Consider the following 13,858-nt stretch of genomic DNA (forward strand, 5'->3'; position numbering starts at 1 on the left):
ATTTTGGGTGTGGGAGCGCTGGTTGTGCATGTCTATTTCCAAATATCCAATTGACAGGAGGGCAAAACCTCAAAAGAAAACCCAAAATGATACACTTTGCAGTTTGAACTGCATCGCATAATGCAGGTTGTTATTGTGTCCTACCAGACTGAAAAGTTAATGGAAGGGTTTTTCATTCAGTGGTACTTTAAATGATCGGAGTTTGTTATGAAATGGCACTATCCCTCCCCCAAAAATATATATATTTATAACATATTTATAATACATCATTACAACTGCCTCACCAGTCTGCTTTATCCCTGGGCCAGCCCTGACCCCCCAGTCCACAGTAGCAGCCATACATCATATAAGCCAGGGCTGATCTGCCTGTGCTGCACTTGATGACTCCTGCCAGCTCCAGTAGCCCTCTCTTAGTCCGTGGGGGGCTCTGCAGTGCCATAGAGGCTATTACCACTGCAAAAACAACAACAACAGAAGAAGAACATGAAACTCAGCGCATCACATGTACACCAATCACATATACACACATCTTGTTCAAAATGTGCACTTACATATACTTGTCTGTATGTAGCAGCCTTGCTTAGTATGTGCCATTTGCTTCATACTATCTCTTTAGTCATATGTCCTGTCATCAAGTGAATATTGAGAAGTGTAGCTCTGTGATTAGTCTCTCATATGAAAATGATTCTGAATGTCTAAGTGTTTAAAGTGTCGGAATGGACATGCTGTATTATTACAAGTCTATTTATGAAGTGACGACCTAATATTGCAATTGCAAGCCTGGAGAAGTCCCTCACATTTTCCCAGAAAGATGCTCTTTGTAATGGGGAATATTTAAGACGAATAAAGTTCATATTCAAGAGTAATAAACGCAAAGCTTAGCAAATGTTTAAGTTTTCCCTTTCTGTCAGACACATGATTTCCAGTGTTCTATTTGTGACACTCATTCGTGTACGGGTTGATGGTCACTAGACTTGTCACTGAATGTTATGGATTGTTCTCATATCGTTTGATAGTGATTGACGCCAGCGCTACTGAAGGTACAAGGACTGAGGACACAATGACATTATGAACATCGTGATTCTGTAGCAGCTGGCAAAGTCACTGTCTTTTGTTTTGACTTCGTACAAGCCTCTCAGGATGATGTTTAGAGAACGTTTGATACTGTCTGATTAATATATAAGTACCTTCTCAGAGAAGGCCCGTTTAACGTTTTCTATGCTTCTATGCTGGGGTGTCTCCTTTTTGCAACTTGTATTAAACCAAATGTGTTTATGATTGACTACAATTTCTCTGACACTGATATTTTTAGACAACCATAGCTTTTTGAAAGTAACCCCCTTTCCCACAATACAAAACAACTTCACACTTTTTATGGGACTGCTCTCCTTTTTGTTCAGCTGGAAATTCCCTTTACACTCTTATACTATGGTCTAGTTCTATAACCTCTTTTCCCAGATCAAATTAACATGAATTTGTAATGTGCATATTAGTTGTCAACATACAAGACATGACAATTCACATTGGTACTGATTTGTTCAATCATTAAACATGCATTAAAGTAAAAATTCAACCATAAAATGAGCTCTATATAAATATCACAAGATTATGGAAATAAAAGATTCAACCATTTCAAGATGATACAGTTGCATTGTTGTGTGAAATTAAGGAGTTGAATCATCAGCCTATAACAGATCTAAGTTCCTTTCATGTTAGATCCCTGAAGGCACTCATAACATTGTCCTTTAACATTACTTCACTCCCTCTCAATCCCTCTTAATTATTCCCTGAAAATGTGTTAAAAAGGTAAAGAAATTCAAGCAGCAATTTACCAGAGAACAGTAGAAGTATCCGATAAAGCGCAGGCATGGTGTGCAAGAGGGAGTCTGCATGCACTGCTGCTTATTTACACTCTGGTGGACATAGGCATTCAGTGCAGTGGACATTTCTTTTTTAGAGTCTGGTTTGAATAATCTCCTGAGCATCATTCCCTCCTCCTACTGGAGAAATCTGCTGTAAACTAATCCTTGAATACTGATCTGAACTTGGTTTGAGTTCCCTCTCTGTTAGAACCACCCCAGAGTCCATTATTTAGTATTACTTAAAGCCAATTGCTCAATGACTTTTGTTCAGATTCTGAAAGACCAAGGACTTTAGTTGACTTTTGTTCAGATTCTGGAAGACCAAGAACTTCAGTTCAGGACTTATGCCATGTAGAATACTAGAAGTGGGTCTAATTGATCAATAAATTAATGGCTGTGGTCATTGTTTTATCATGTCAACAGCCTTATTGCATGCAATTCCTCACAGAAAACATGTTCATAAAGGCCCAGCAAGTCAACTGTGTCAAAAGGTTGTATATCATGCTATATTTCCATTAATAATTCATATGAATTATATTTATTTGTTGACATTTCAAGACCTCATGTACATAGTACTGTAATTTCATAGTTTACTAAAGTAAAAAGTCAGAACACAATTTGTGGTCAACAGGGGGCCCTGTTTCCTCCAATAAGAATGGAATCTAACAAACATTAAAAAAACGTCATGCCAGAGACCAGGCCACATCATGATTCGTGTCCCCAACACTCAAGAAATCACTGATGCTGGCCAGGGAACAAGTCATTCATCTTAAGCTGTACTCATTTAGATGTGGACTTTTTTTTACATCTAAATATTTCTTAAGGGTGAGCATATTTTAAATGTCATTATTTGTAAAATGGCTAACTAGCTAGTTTGCTATCTAGCTGTTAGCTACACCGCTAACAGTCATGTACTGTAGCTAGCGCTCTTGCATCTCCCGCCCGACATATTGATAACTAGCTTGCTAGGAAGCTAGCTAACGTTACTGTAGAAACATGTACAGGTACTCTACTAGTGAACGTTATCTTTGACAAGCATGTAACTGTAAACTCTATAGCCATGGCTATCTAGCAATCACATTGCACACGGTTTGTGTTTAGAATATCAACATCTTTCTCGTGCCAGATCAGTTAGTCTAATTTAGTTAAACTAGCCTACCTAGGTTGAGGTATTTGTTCGACCTAGACGCTAACTAGCTAGCTACATATGTCAGTGGGTAACAGAGGAAATGTTCGATATGGGGCTAACTTGTGATAATGTACACTTTATAACGTTCGTCCAGGATCAACTCTTCCAACTACTGTACTGTAGATTTGTATAGCCAGACTCGTGAGTCGTAAGCAGACTCGCTTTAACTAGTTCGATTTTTATCTTCTCGAAATATTGACCGATTACTTTTAACTAACTAGCTTGTAAAGACGACAGACAGGAAGTTCAAAGCATGACGAATTTTAAAGCCATGGGTTTTCGAGGCTGTCGTATGCTTTGTTGAGTCAGGAGCACGTGAAGCCTGAAAAGTAATTTTCACCTGTTTAACGTTATACAAATTCATGATGTGACTTGTCTCGTCTTTATTTGAGTAGTTAATGAGTGAGTAACTTAATGAAAATGTATGTTTGTACGTATTCTTACGGTATGCAAGGCCTACGACAAAACGGGTTTGACAATAATAGAATTATACTCAGAGTAGGCCTAAAACATGTTAACTAGAAAGGTAACTAACTTTTTTTTAAATACATATTGTGTTGACAGAGACCAGGACCTAAAGAAACAGGTGAACATGTCAATCCTGTGTCAGGACCGAAGCGGTCGCTGGCAGGATATTCAGAATGGGCTGCAGTTCATCCAGTGAGTATGATCAGGACTCCCCAGTCCAAGTCAGTGTACCCAGGGAATGCAGATTGGTTGAGCGCATAGGGAAATCAGGCTACAGAGCTGTTGTCAGCCACCAATGGATGGTCTTGGGGGAAGAGAATTACAATTAATTTTCGCAGGAGACAGCCTAAGTGTTTGCATAGTGGTAACTGACTTGTTGTACAGTTCCAGGCAGATGTTGTTTAGCCATTTCTAGATCTTGTGCCTCAGTGTGAGTAATATTGAAATTGTATTATTTGGGAAAAGATTACTCCATGATGTCCTTGAATGGTGTAACACTTGAATATGCTCATGTTTTCAGTGTCAACGGAAGGAGATCTAAGTTTGAACTTGTTTGTTTCTAGGTCAACTCTGCCCTATCCTGGAACTCAGGAACGCTATGAGGTGATTATGCAATCAAGCCAAATGGCAGCACCTACATTCATGACATATGAAGCTCAGAATGCACCTCATATTTTGGTATTTAGAAGTTGAATTTGTTTTTTCAGGTGTTCATTCAGGACCTTGTGAAGAATCTGTTTGGTGAAGGAAATGACGTGTTCAATGAAGGGGAATGGATGCGATCTATAGAAATGTACACTGAGGCCTTGAGCATAGCAGAATATGCAGATTCGGAAGACATCAGTGTACCTACTGGAACGTTGGAAAAGCTGTATGCCAATCGAGCTGCTGCTTACTTGAACATTGTACCGGTAGGTCAAGTTTAAGAAAGTGGTGTGTTTTGTCTTACATTTATGACTGATGTATTATTTCTCTATTTATTTTCTGTTCAAACAGTGGTATAATTTGGGAATTGTATTTCAGGGTCTGCATGATGAAGCACTAGTAGACTGTGAGAAAGCTCTTCAATTGAATGAGGGAAACCATAGAGCTCTTTATAGGAAAGCCAGAGCCTTGAAAGAGATGGGCAGGCATAAAGAGGCCTATGAGACTGTAGCGAAGTGCTCCCTTGCAGTGCCTCAGGTGAGACCGCAGAGGAAATATACCATGTGGTAAAGTTCTGTAGATTGTTCCTTTTATTGTCTTAAGTTCATAATCCTTATTGTCAATATGTGGTTGTTTTTTCAGGATCCCAATGTCATAGGATTGACTCAGGACCTGGCCAAAATGTTGGGATTGAAAATCCGTAAAGCCTATGTCAGGAGTAAGGTGAGTGTGTACTGTGTGGAGTATGAATTATGGCACATGGGCTACTTCAGTATGTGGCTTGGTATCTAACCGTGAGACATTTCTTTCAACAGCCTGCCTTAAATGTTTTGCCTGGATTAAGCTATTCAGGTGCATCCAATGACAAGGTAAAGGGAATTCCATTTCTTTGTGGGAATCTGCACACAATACAGATTATTTGCACCAAATGAACGTGGTGTACCAGCAAGTAAAGATTTTAAGCGTTCTTTTTTATTTGTTTCAGTCTCATGGATCTACATCTGTGGAAGATATAGAAATTGGTAAGAGATTCTGTGATTTAGTTTGAGTAATTTACTTAAAGGCCCAGTGCAGTCAAATGTGGTTTCCCTGTGTTTTGAATACACTGAGTATACAAAATATTAAGAACAACTGCTCGTTACATGACAGACTGACCAGGTAAATCCAGGTGAAAGGGGAGGAGGGGGTTAAAAAGGGGAGGGGAGGAGACAGGTTAAAGAAGGATTTAAGCACAGGAGGTTGGTGGCACCTTAATTTGGGAGGACGGGCTTGTGGTAATGGTTGGAGTGGAATGGTAGAAACCATGTGTTTGATGCCATTCCATTAGCGCCGTTCCAGCCATTATTATGAGCCGTCCTCCCCTCAGCAGCCGCCATTGTTTTTAAGCCTTGAGACGATTGAGACATGGATTGTGAATGTGTGCCATTCAGAGGGTGAATGGGAAAGACAAAATATTTAAGACCCTTTGAACAAGGTATGGTAGTAGGTGCCAGGCTCACCGGTTTGTGTGAAGAACTGCAATGCTGCTGGGTCTTTCACGCTCAATAGTTTCCTGTGTATCAAGAATGGTCCACCACCCAAAGGACATCCAGCCAACTTGACACAACTGTGGGAAGCCTTGGAGTCAACATGGGCCAGCATCCCTGTGGAATGCTTTCGACACCTTGTAGAGTCCATGGCCTGACGAATTGAGGCTGTTCTGAGGACAAGGGGGGGGCGGGGTGCGGTGCGTAACTCAATATTAGGAAGGTGTTCCTAATGTTTGGTATACTCAGTGTATATTTCAACCATGAGGTTGGAATAATACTGTGAAATTATGTACATTATAATGCCCTTTTAGTGTAAGAGTGAAGAGTGAAGTGAAATGGTGGGATGGGTGGGATGAGTGAAGTGAAATTTCAGGCTGTTTTGGTGGGATGGGATTTTGGCCTGCCTTGCTAAATTAGTTAATAGACCAATAGATGGGTTGGCTGACATCACGTAAGTGATGCACTGCATTGACGTCGCTGGAAGGCGTGCGTTGTTATGATTCTGAACGGTCAGATGGCTAGTAACAACTGACAAGAAGCTGTCGTGTGTGGAATTGTAGTAAGCTCGCTTCAACTCGTTGTATATTGTTATTGATACCATGTCTTGTTTTGACTCATGTCTATGCTGATATGGCAAACAAAAATATAAACGCATCGTACAACAATTTCAAAGATTTTACGGAGTTACTGTTCAAATAAAGGAAATCAGTCAATTTAAATAAATAAATTGGGCCCAAATCTATGGATTTCACGTGACTGGGCAGGGGTGCAGTCATGGGTGGGCCTGGGAGGGCCCACCCCACCCACTGGAGAGCCAGGCCCAGCCAATGAGTGAGTTTTTACCCACAAAAGGGCTTTATCACAGACAGAAATACTCCTCGCCCCCCCACACCTCTGGGATTTTTTTTTATTTCCGCTCATGAAACATGGGACCAACACTTTACATGTTGCATTTTATATATTTGTTCAGTGTATTTGAGACAACAATTGCTCATTGTGCAAATGTATTTGTTTTCAATTAACATTTTGTGACAAAATAAGCCAATACTGTCTGTTTTGCCCCATAGTTGCGCATGCGTCAGTTTTGTTGATCAACAACCAACCCGTCCATAAGGGAGCGATCCAAACCTCTGCCAATAACAGCTTTTTTTCCATTTCCACTCCCCACTCAGACAGTCTTAGCAAAATATCTTACTTGAGAAATTGCTCTTTGCGAATAAGTTATTTTTAAATTGTGTAACTAATTTGAATTGAAAACAATCACAGTAAGTTACTTAGTTGTTACCCAGAAATGATTTGATGAGAGAAAAACGGCTGCATTGGACCTTTTAAATGTGGAATGTCTTGTTGGTAAAAAATAATGTTTGCACTTTCCATATTCCCACCTGTGTTGTAGAAGTGAATCAGCCCCCTCAGGAAACTGACGGTCCAGACCCAGCCCGCCCAAGCCTAGACCCATTGGTAGCAATGAAGGTGCACCCCCCTCGGAATGAGAGAATAGAAGCTGAATCTCCCCCATTCAGCATCATCCCTTCGGTATCGCCTGTTGAGGTTCACACCCCAGAGCCCAATCATGTTCCGGTGCCCCTGCCCATTTCCAAGCCCATGCCTACGTTGGTCAATGGTGCCAGAGCCAGCCCTACCCAGTCTTATCATTTGCCAATGCAAAAGTCTCACTCGGACTTCGATGCGGAAATTATTGGAGATGACCTGGATGATCTGCTGGACCAAGCTGGCCCCGGCCCCACAGAATCTCCCATTGTACGTTCATGGGAGATTGCTGCTAATGTAGGAAAACTTTATTATTTATTTTTTGCACATTCAATTATAGTTTTTGTTTTCAATTTGGCCTTTTCACTATCATGTTAAAACAATATCTAATGTAGAGTGTATTGTTTTCTCTCTAGGTCATTCCCACCATGAAGGGCCCTATCCCTTTTCCAACCAGTGCCCCCTCAAATTCCATGTCTAGTCCTTTCCTTATGCCATCTCACATGAACCCCTTTATGCATGTGGCATCACAGTGCACAGTGACTCTGCCTCCTCCCTACCACAAGCCACAAGCCAGCGGGTACTCTTTAGGTCTGGACACCTTCGGGGTCTCCTCTCCATTGGACTCACTGGATAGTCTCTCTATGTCAGAGCCTCAGACAGGTATGCAAGGAGTTGCATACAGCCAGTTTAACGGTAATACCTCTCGAATGTGTTGAACATTTGTTATTATCCTTATGTCTTATATCTGGGGCGGCACGTAGCCTAGCGCTTGAGAGCCAGTAACCAGTAAGCTGCTTCGAAAATCTGTCCATATGCCCTAGAGCAAGGCACTTAACCTTAATTGCTCTGGATAAGAGCATCTGCTAAATGACTAAAATGTAAATAACTTCTTATTGAATAGTGAAATCTCAATTGCTAACAAATTTGGATTTTGACAAAACAATCAACTGAAATTCTATTTTTTGTTATTTACTTTTCATAAACGTTTTGTCAATGTTGTCTCTCTGATGTATTTTTCTTTCCCCCCCCAAATCTAGGATATAGTCAGCATCCATTCATGCAGGTGAGTCTAGCTAGTCTAGTCTTCATGTCCCACTGATATTTACACAACATTACATTGTGTGTTATATGTTTAGTTTTTCTTGTCTATTTTTTAAATAAATCATGATATTTGTTCCCCCTCCAGTTGACCGACCATGATAAGCCAATGGGAATGGCCCTGGGGATGCCGGATGTAACCCCCCTCCCTGCTGTTGTGGATCTGGCCAAAAATCCCCTGGCTGATACTCATGAATTCAAACAGGCATGCTCAAACTGCTATGTCAAAACTGGTAAGAACATGCTTTATGTAATATAAACGCAACATGCAACAATTTCAAAGATTTTACTGAGTTACAGTTCATATAAGGAAATCAGTCAATTTAAGTAAATGATTTAGGCCCTGATCTATGGATTTCACATGACTGGGCAGGGGTTTATTATAGCTCATGAAACATGGGACCAACACTTTACATGTTGCGTTTTTATATTTCTGTTCAGTGTATATGAATAAGTCTGTTTTGCTTATTGTGCGACATCTAAGAGTATGAAACTGGGTTGATAAATGGGTATGGGACATGATAATTATTGTATGTGAAAGCTCATGTTGATATCCTATCACTAGGGCTTGGAGTGTTGGATTTCACACTCTATACCGAAGAGCACAAATGCAAGAAGGACATATTACTTGGAAGGATAAAAAATCAACCAGACAAGTCATGGAAGCTGATCAGACCCAGACCGACAAAATCCCAGTATGTTGGGCCATACTACATCTGCAAAGGTAAGCCTTGAAAATACTACTACTATAATAATACTACTGCTACTCCAATACTACTACTCCAATGTGCTTCATGGTCCGTCTGTGCCAGTGTTCAGCTGCCTATGGAGATTATTAACTAAAACGATGACCTTGTAGATGTCGCCATTGGAGAGGGGTGCAGGTACCCTGGTCACTGCACATTTGCCTACTGCCAAGAGGAGATTGATGTTTGGTCCCTGGAGCGCAAAGGCTTCATCTGCAGAGACTTTCTCTTTGATCCATTTGGGCCCACCAGTAAGATCAATCTGACTGTCCCGAAGATCCTACAGGAGCATCATGGGATATTCATGTTCCTCTGCGGAGTAAGTTGGGCTTTTTAATGTAAAAAAAAAAATGTGATGTGTTCCTCCTGTAATGGGGTGTCTTCATTGATAAGTTGCTGGGTCTGTCTTATTGCATTGCCATTGTTGTGTTAGAGCAGTAAGGGTGCACAAATCTGGTTCTTGAGTGCTGCAGTGGATGCTTGGTTTTGCCTTTTAATAACCCCAGAGTAATAGTGTGTGGACTCTAGACAATCCATTTTTTTAAGTGTCAGGGAGAAATGAAAACCAGCAGGACTGAGGACATCTGACTGGAGTGGAGCACCACTGTGTTATAGAGAGAAAGTTTGGCTTGAAGTTCCCCTGATATAACCTGACTGTAACCACATCCTCTATCCTCATTCTTCTCATGAGCAATACAATTTCACGGTAACAATGATGCTGAGACTACGATTTTATTTCTGTTTTAAAAGTATACCAAACAAAAACCAATGATTACAAAGTTAAACCATACAAATCTATGCACTAGGACAACTTTTAACAATTTCCACTGATAAAAAATAAAATTAAACATTTACTTGAAGATACAAAGTTTGGTAACAGAATTACGGTTAGTTGTTTTTGCCATCATTCTGTTACCGTGGAATTACCTTGATACAACACTGACGTTGACTGTCATATTACTGCCTCTGGTATAACCTTCAGCGTCAGTTTTATGAGTGGGAGCTGTGCCCTTTATTAAAACCTCTACTCTGTGTACAGTGTCTTGTAAGAGTTTTCCATCCCTCTAATGTATCTGATCTGATCTCCAGGTGTGTTTTGATCACAAACCCAGAATAATCAGCAAAACCAATAAGGACAACCCATCTCTTTGCTCTCACCCTGTGACAAAACATGCCTTTGAAGATCAGAAGTAAGCCATTTCACTTGTTTACACATGCTAAGAGAGATGCAGAGGTTTTTAAGTGAATTAAGCAGCGGTCTACCTTGTAAGTGATGGTTTGTGGCTGACCGCTCTGGTTCCTTTAGTAATTAAGCCCACTAGTGTATATTGTAACATGATTCTATGCCCTGCACAGTGGGGTTGTGAACTTGATGAGTTGTTGTGCTTCCAGGTGCCTGGTCCACATTCTGAGGGAGAACACTGTGCGCTACTCCAAAATCCGTCCGTACAGTCCGCAGAACCAGATGGACATCTGTCGGCATGAGGTGCGCTACGGCTGCGTGCGGGAAGACGAGTGCTTCTATGCCCACAGCCTGATCGAGTTGAAGGTGTGGATGATGCAGCACCAGCTAGGTAAGCTCTTACCACCTATTAAAGGTGCCTTCAAATAGCATCTAATCAAAGAATGTTATTGGTAATTCAACAAGATTACTTTTACCAGTTGTAAGACATGGCACCTCTGCTTCTAGCTCCTAAGCAACTTTGTAGTATTTTGTTTGTGTGTGTTATTTCTTACATTATTAGCCCAGAACGTTTTTTTGTGTTATTACATACAGCCGGAAAGAGTATTTTAAGGACCTTCTGGTAACTTTTGTGGGTTTTCTAAGTGAACATCCCTCTTAAAACTATTTGCAATCTGTTTATGATCATATAGGTATCACTCCTGAAAATATAGTCCATGAGGCCAATAGGTTTTGGAACATGGAGGCAGGCTCCCAAGGATCCCTGGTAAACAGTCATTGTACACAACACTATATTCAGAACATGCTTTATTTCCTAAATGTATTTCTAATGTTCATTTGACTGCATATTTTCCACATGACCTAACACAAACCATTTATTTTGTGTCATTCCAGCAATTCACCACACCACTGAAGAGGTTTGGACCCCCAAATCTGAAGATGCAGTTTGTGTGTGGGCAGTGTTGGAGAAACGGCCAAGTTAGTGAGGCAGACAAGAACAAGAAGTACTGCACTGCCAAAGCCAGGCATTCGTGAGTAGTTCTCTCCCCTGAAACCATTTCAGGGCGATTTGAATAATGAGCCTGGTCAGCATAGTGAATTTCATCTGACCTGTGTTGCAGGTGGTCAAAAGACAAACGAGTGGTGTTGGTGAGTTCCATCGAACGCAAGAAGTGGACAACGATCCGCCCTCTCCCAACAAAGAAGCCCATCCCATCTCAGTTTGAGGTAGGCCTAGGAGGGCTGAAAATGCTCCCAGAGCAACTGATCTGACCACATACTCAGCTGACTCGTATGGCAATCTCCCAGAGAGAATCATGTTTTGTCCTTGTGTAAAGTGCTCATGTTTTGTGTGTGTTTTACTTACAGATTTGTATGCACGTGTCCACTGGCAAAAAGTGCCAGTACATCGGCAACTGCACATTTGCACACAGCACAGAGGAAAGGGACCTGTGGACATACATGAAAGAGAACAACAGTGAGTTTGTTACAGATAGACTGTAGTTTTTATACAGCAGTTCATGCCTATGTGATGTACAGTAAATATATTATGATGACTTAATACAAACTTAATCAGATACTAAACTGTGTGTGTCCATTTAGTTCCTGACATGGAGCAGCTGTATGAGCACTGGCTGCAGTCTCAGAAGCCTGGCTGGAGCGAGGAGGCCTCCAACAGCGCCATCAAGGAGAACGGGAAGCAGATCCACATGCCCACAGACTATGCTGAGGACGTGGTAAGCAATCTTTGTTTTAACCACGCCCAGATGGTTATATGACCTTCAACATGCTGTAAGTGACCACAAACCAAACCTTCAACATGCTAATATCATCTTGATGATATCTGTTATGCTAGGCTGGCAACCACTGTTGGCTTTGTGGTAAGAACTGCAACAGTGACAGGCAGTGGCAGCAGCACATCACCTCAGAAAAACACAGAGAGAAAGTGTTTAACTCTGAAGACGATCAGAACTGCTGGCAGTATCGCTTCCCCACTGGCACCTTCAGAGTTTGTGAGAGGTAAGGTTTCTATGCTAATTCAATGTTTATTTAGGTCACTGGTGCCTAATTTGATTACTGGAAATGGTGTTATTGGTGACTGACATTTCTGATACTGCATCCATTTCCACAGATACCTTAAAGGCACTTGCACAGAGGAGGAGTTGTGTAAGCTGGCTCATGGAAACGAGGAACTAAAGGAATGGACGGAGCGCAGAGAGTTTCTTTTGATGAAACTGGCCAAAGCAAGAAAAGACCATCTTATAGCCCCAAATGACAATGACTTTGGCAAATATAGTTTTCTGCTTAAAGACATAAAGTAATGATTTGATGACAATGATTATGTTGGGATGCAATATATTTTGCAGTGTTAAGTAAAAGAGTTACAGGTTCAGGTAAGCCTTTGGGAGGCTCTAGTCTGTACCATTAAGAGGAGAGATGCAGATCACAGCTTGATTTTAATGGAAAGTACAGTTGGCCATGTGCTCCAAATGATCATAGCGGTGTTCCTTTTATCACAGATAAAGAGATGCACCATTGCCTTTTACGTAACGTAGCAAGATAAAGAGATGCACCATTGCCTTTTACGTAACGTAGCAATCATTGACGCGTCACAAAGATTGCTTGTCATAAAATGGATTGATGACCTGCTCAGAGAAGCCAAAGCAGGGGTAGACACCATCAGAACAGCTCTTATGTCGAAAGGTCACTTAAAAGGCTTGTTTTTGTATTAGAGTTTTTAAGAAAGGTTCCTTTTTGTTTTATACGATTCAAAAGTCTGAAGATTGGAATGTTTGAAATGGAATTCTGCATCCTTTCACAAATTATGTTCACGTAGGTCTTTTTCATTATTTGCATAATTTGTTGCATTTATGCCTGTTGGTTTTGGAATATGCCAACCAACCAAAATAAAATCTTGATTTCTTGTTGCAAGTATTGATTTTGTACTTGTTCATTAGGGTAGCAGCCTAAAAAATGTAGGTTGACATTCTATGCAATGTGCTTAGTTGTCATGAAGTCTAAAATGGAAGACATTTTGCAAAGTTTGATCAATGGTTTGTGGGATGACAATAGTCGAGTTCCTGCCTGATGACATTGCAGATGCATGCCAGATCTTACAACTCCTGGATAGGTGTCAGATAAACACAACATGGGCCATTCCTCTGGCCAGACGTTGCTGACACCAGCCAGATCTTACAACGCCTGGATAGGTATTTTACGTATCAGCTAACCACACACGATATATACAAAAGTATGGACACCCCTTCAAATTTGTGTATTCAACTATTTCAGCCACACCCGTAGCTGACAGGTGTGTAAAATCAAGCACAAAGCCATGTAATCTACATTGGTAAACATTGGCAGTAGCATGGTCTTCCTGAAGAGCTCAGTGACTTTCAACGTGGCACTGTCATAGGATGCCACCTTGTCAAATTTCTGTCCTGTTAGAGCTGCTCCAGTCAACTGTAAGTGCTGTTATTGTGAAGTGGAAACGTCTCGGAGCAACAACGGCTCAGCCGCAAAGTAGTAGGCCACACTAGCTCACAGAACAGGATCAACGAGTGCTGAAGTGCATAGCACGTAAAAAATAATCTGTCTTGCAACACTCACTACCAAGTTCCAAACTGCCTCTGGAAGCAATGTCA

At 41.1% G+C, this 13,858-nt stretch overlaps 1 protein-coding gene across 3 annotated transcripts; it reads left to right on the forward strand.

Moving 5' to 3' along the window:
- Positions 1–2,534: 2,534 nt before the first annotated feature.
- On the forward strand, positions 2,535–13,148 carry LOC120036471 (zinc finger CCCH domain-containing protein 7A-like). Of its 3 annotated transcripts, none has more exons than XM_038982911.1 (23): positions 2,535–2,687; positions 3,616–3,711; positions 4,083–4,122; positions 4,227–4,430; positions 4,543–4,701; positions 4,807–4,887; positions 4,980–5,033; positions 5,150–5,186; positions 7,090–7,481; positions 7,601–7,880; positions 8,225–8,250; positions 8,374–8,518; positions 8,851–9,009; positions 9,145–9,350; positions 10,121–10,221; positions 10,424–10,605; positions 10,907–10,980; positions 11,109–11,245; positions 11,336–11,441; positions 11,583–11,691; positions 11,817–11,950; positions 12,070–12,233; positions 12,346–13,148. In XM_038982911.1, exons 2-23 carry the CDS (start codon positions 3,644–3,646, stop codon positions 12,533–12,535), a joined length of 3,048 nt encoding a protein of 1,015 aa, XP_038838839.1. In that variant the 5' UTR covers positions 2,535–2,687; positions 3,616–3,643; the 3' UTR covers positions 12,536–13,148. The 3 variants fall into 3 exon arrangements, with proteins under 3 accessions (XP_038838839.1, XP_038838855.1, XP_038838846.1); XM_038982927.1 differs by having other exon boundaries at positions 7,601–7,847; XM_038982918.1 differs by lacking the exon at positions 2,535–2,687 and adding an exon at positions 3,287–3,380.
- The last annotated feature ends 710 nt before the right edge of the window (positions 13,149–13,858 follow it).

This window comes from Salvelinus namaycush, chromosome 3 (genome assembly GCF_016432855.1).
Source record: "Salvelinus namaycush isolate Seneca chromosome 3, SaNama_1.0, whole genome shotgun sequence".
In the NCBI taxonomy this organism is placed as follows: domain Eukaryota; kingdom Metazoa; phylum Chordata; class Actinopteri; order Salmoniformes; family Salmonidae; genus Salvelinus; species Salvelinus namaycush.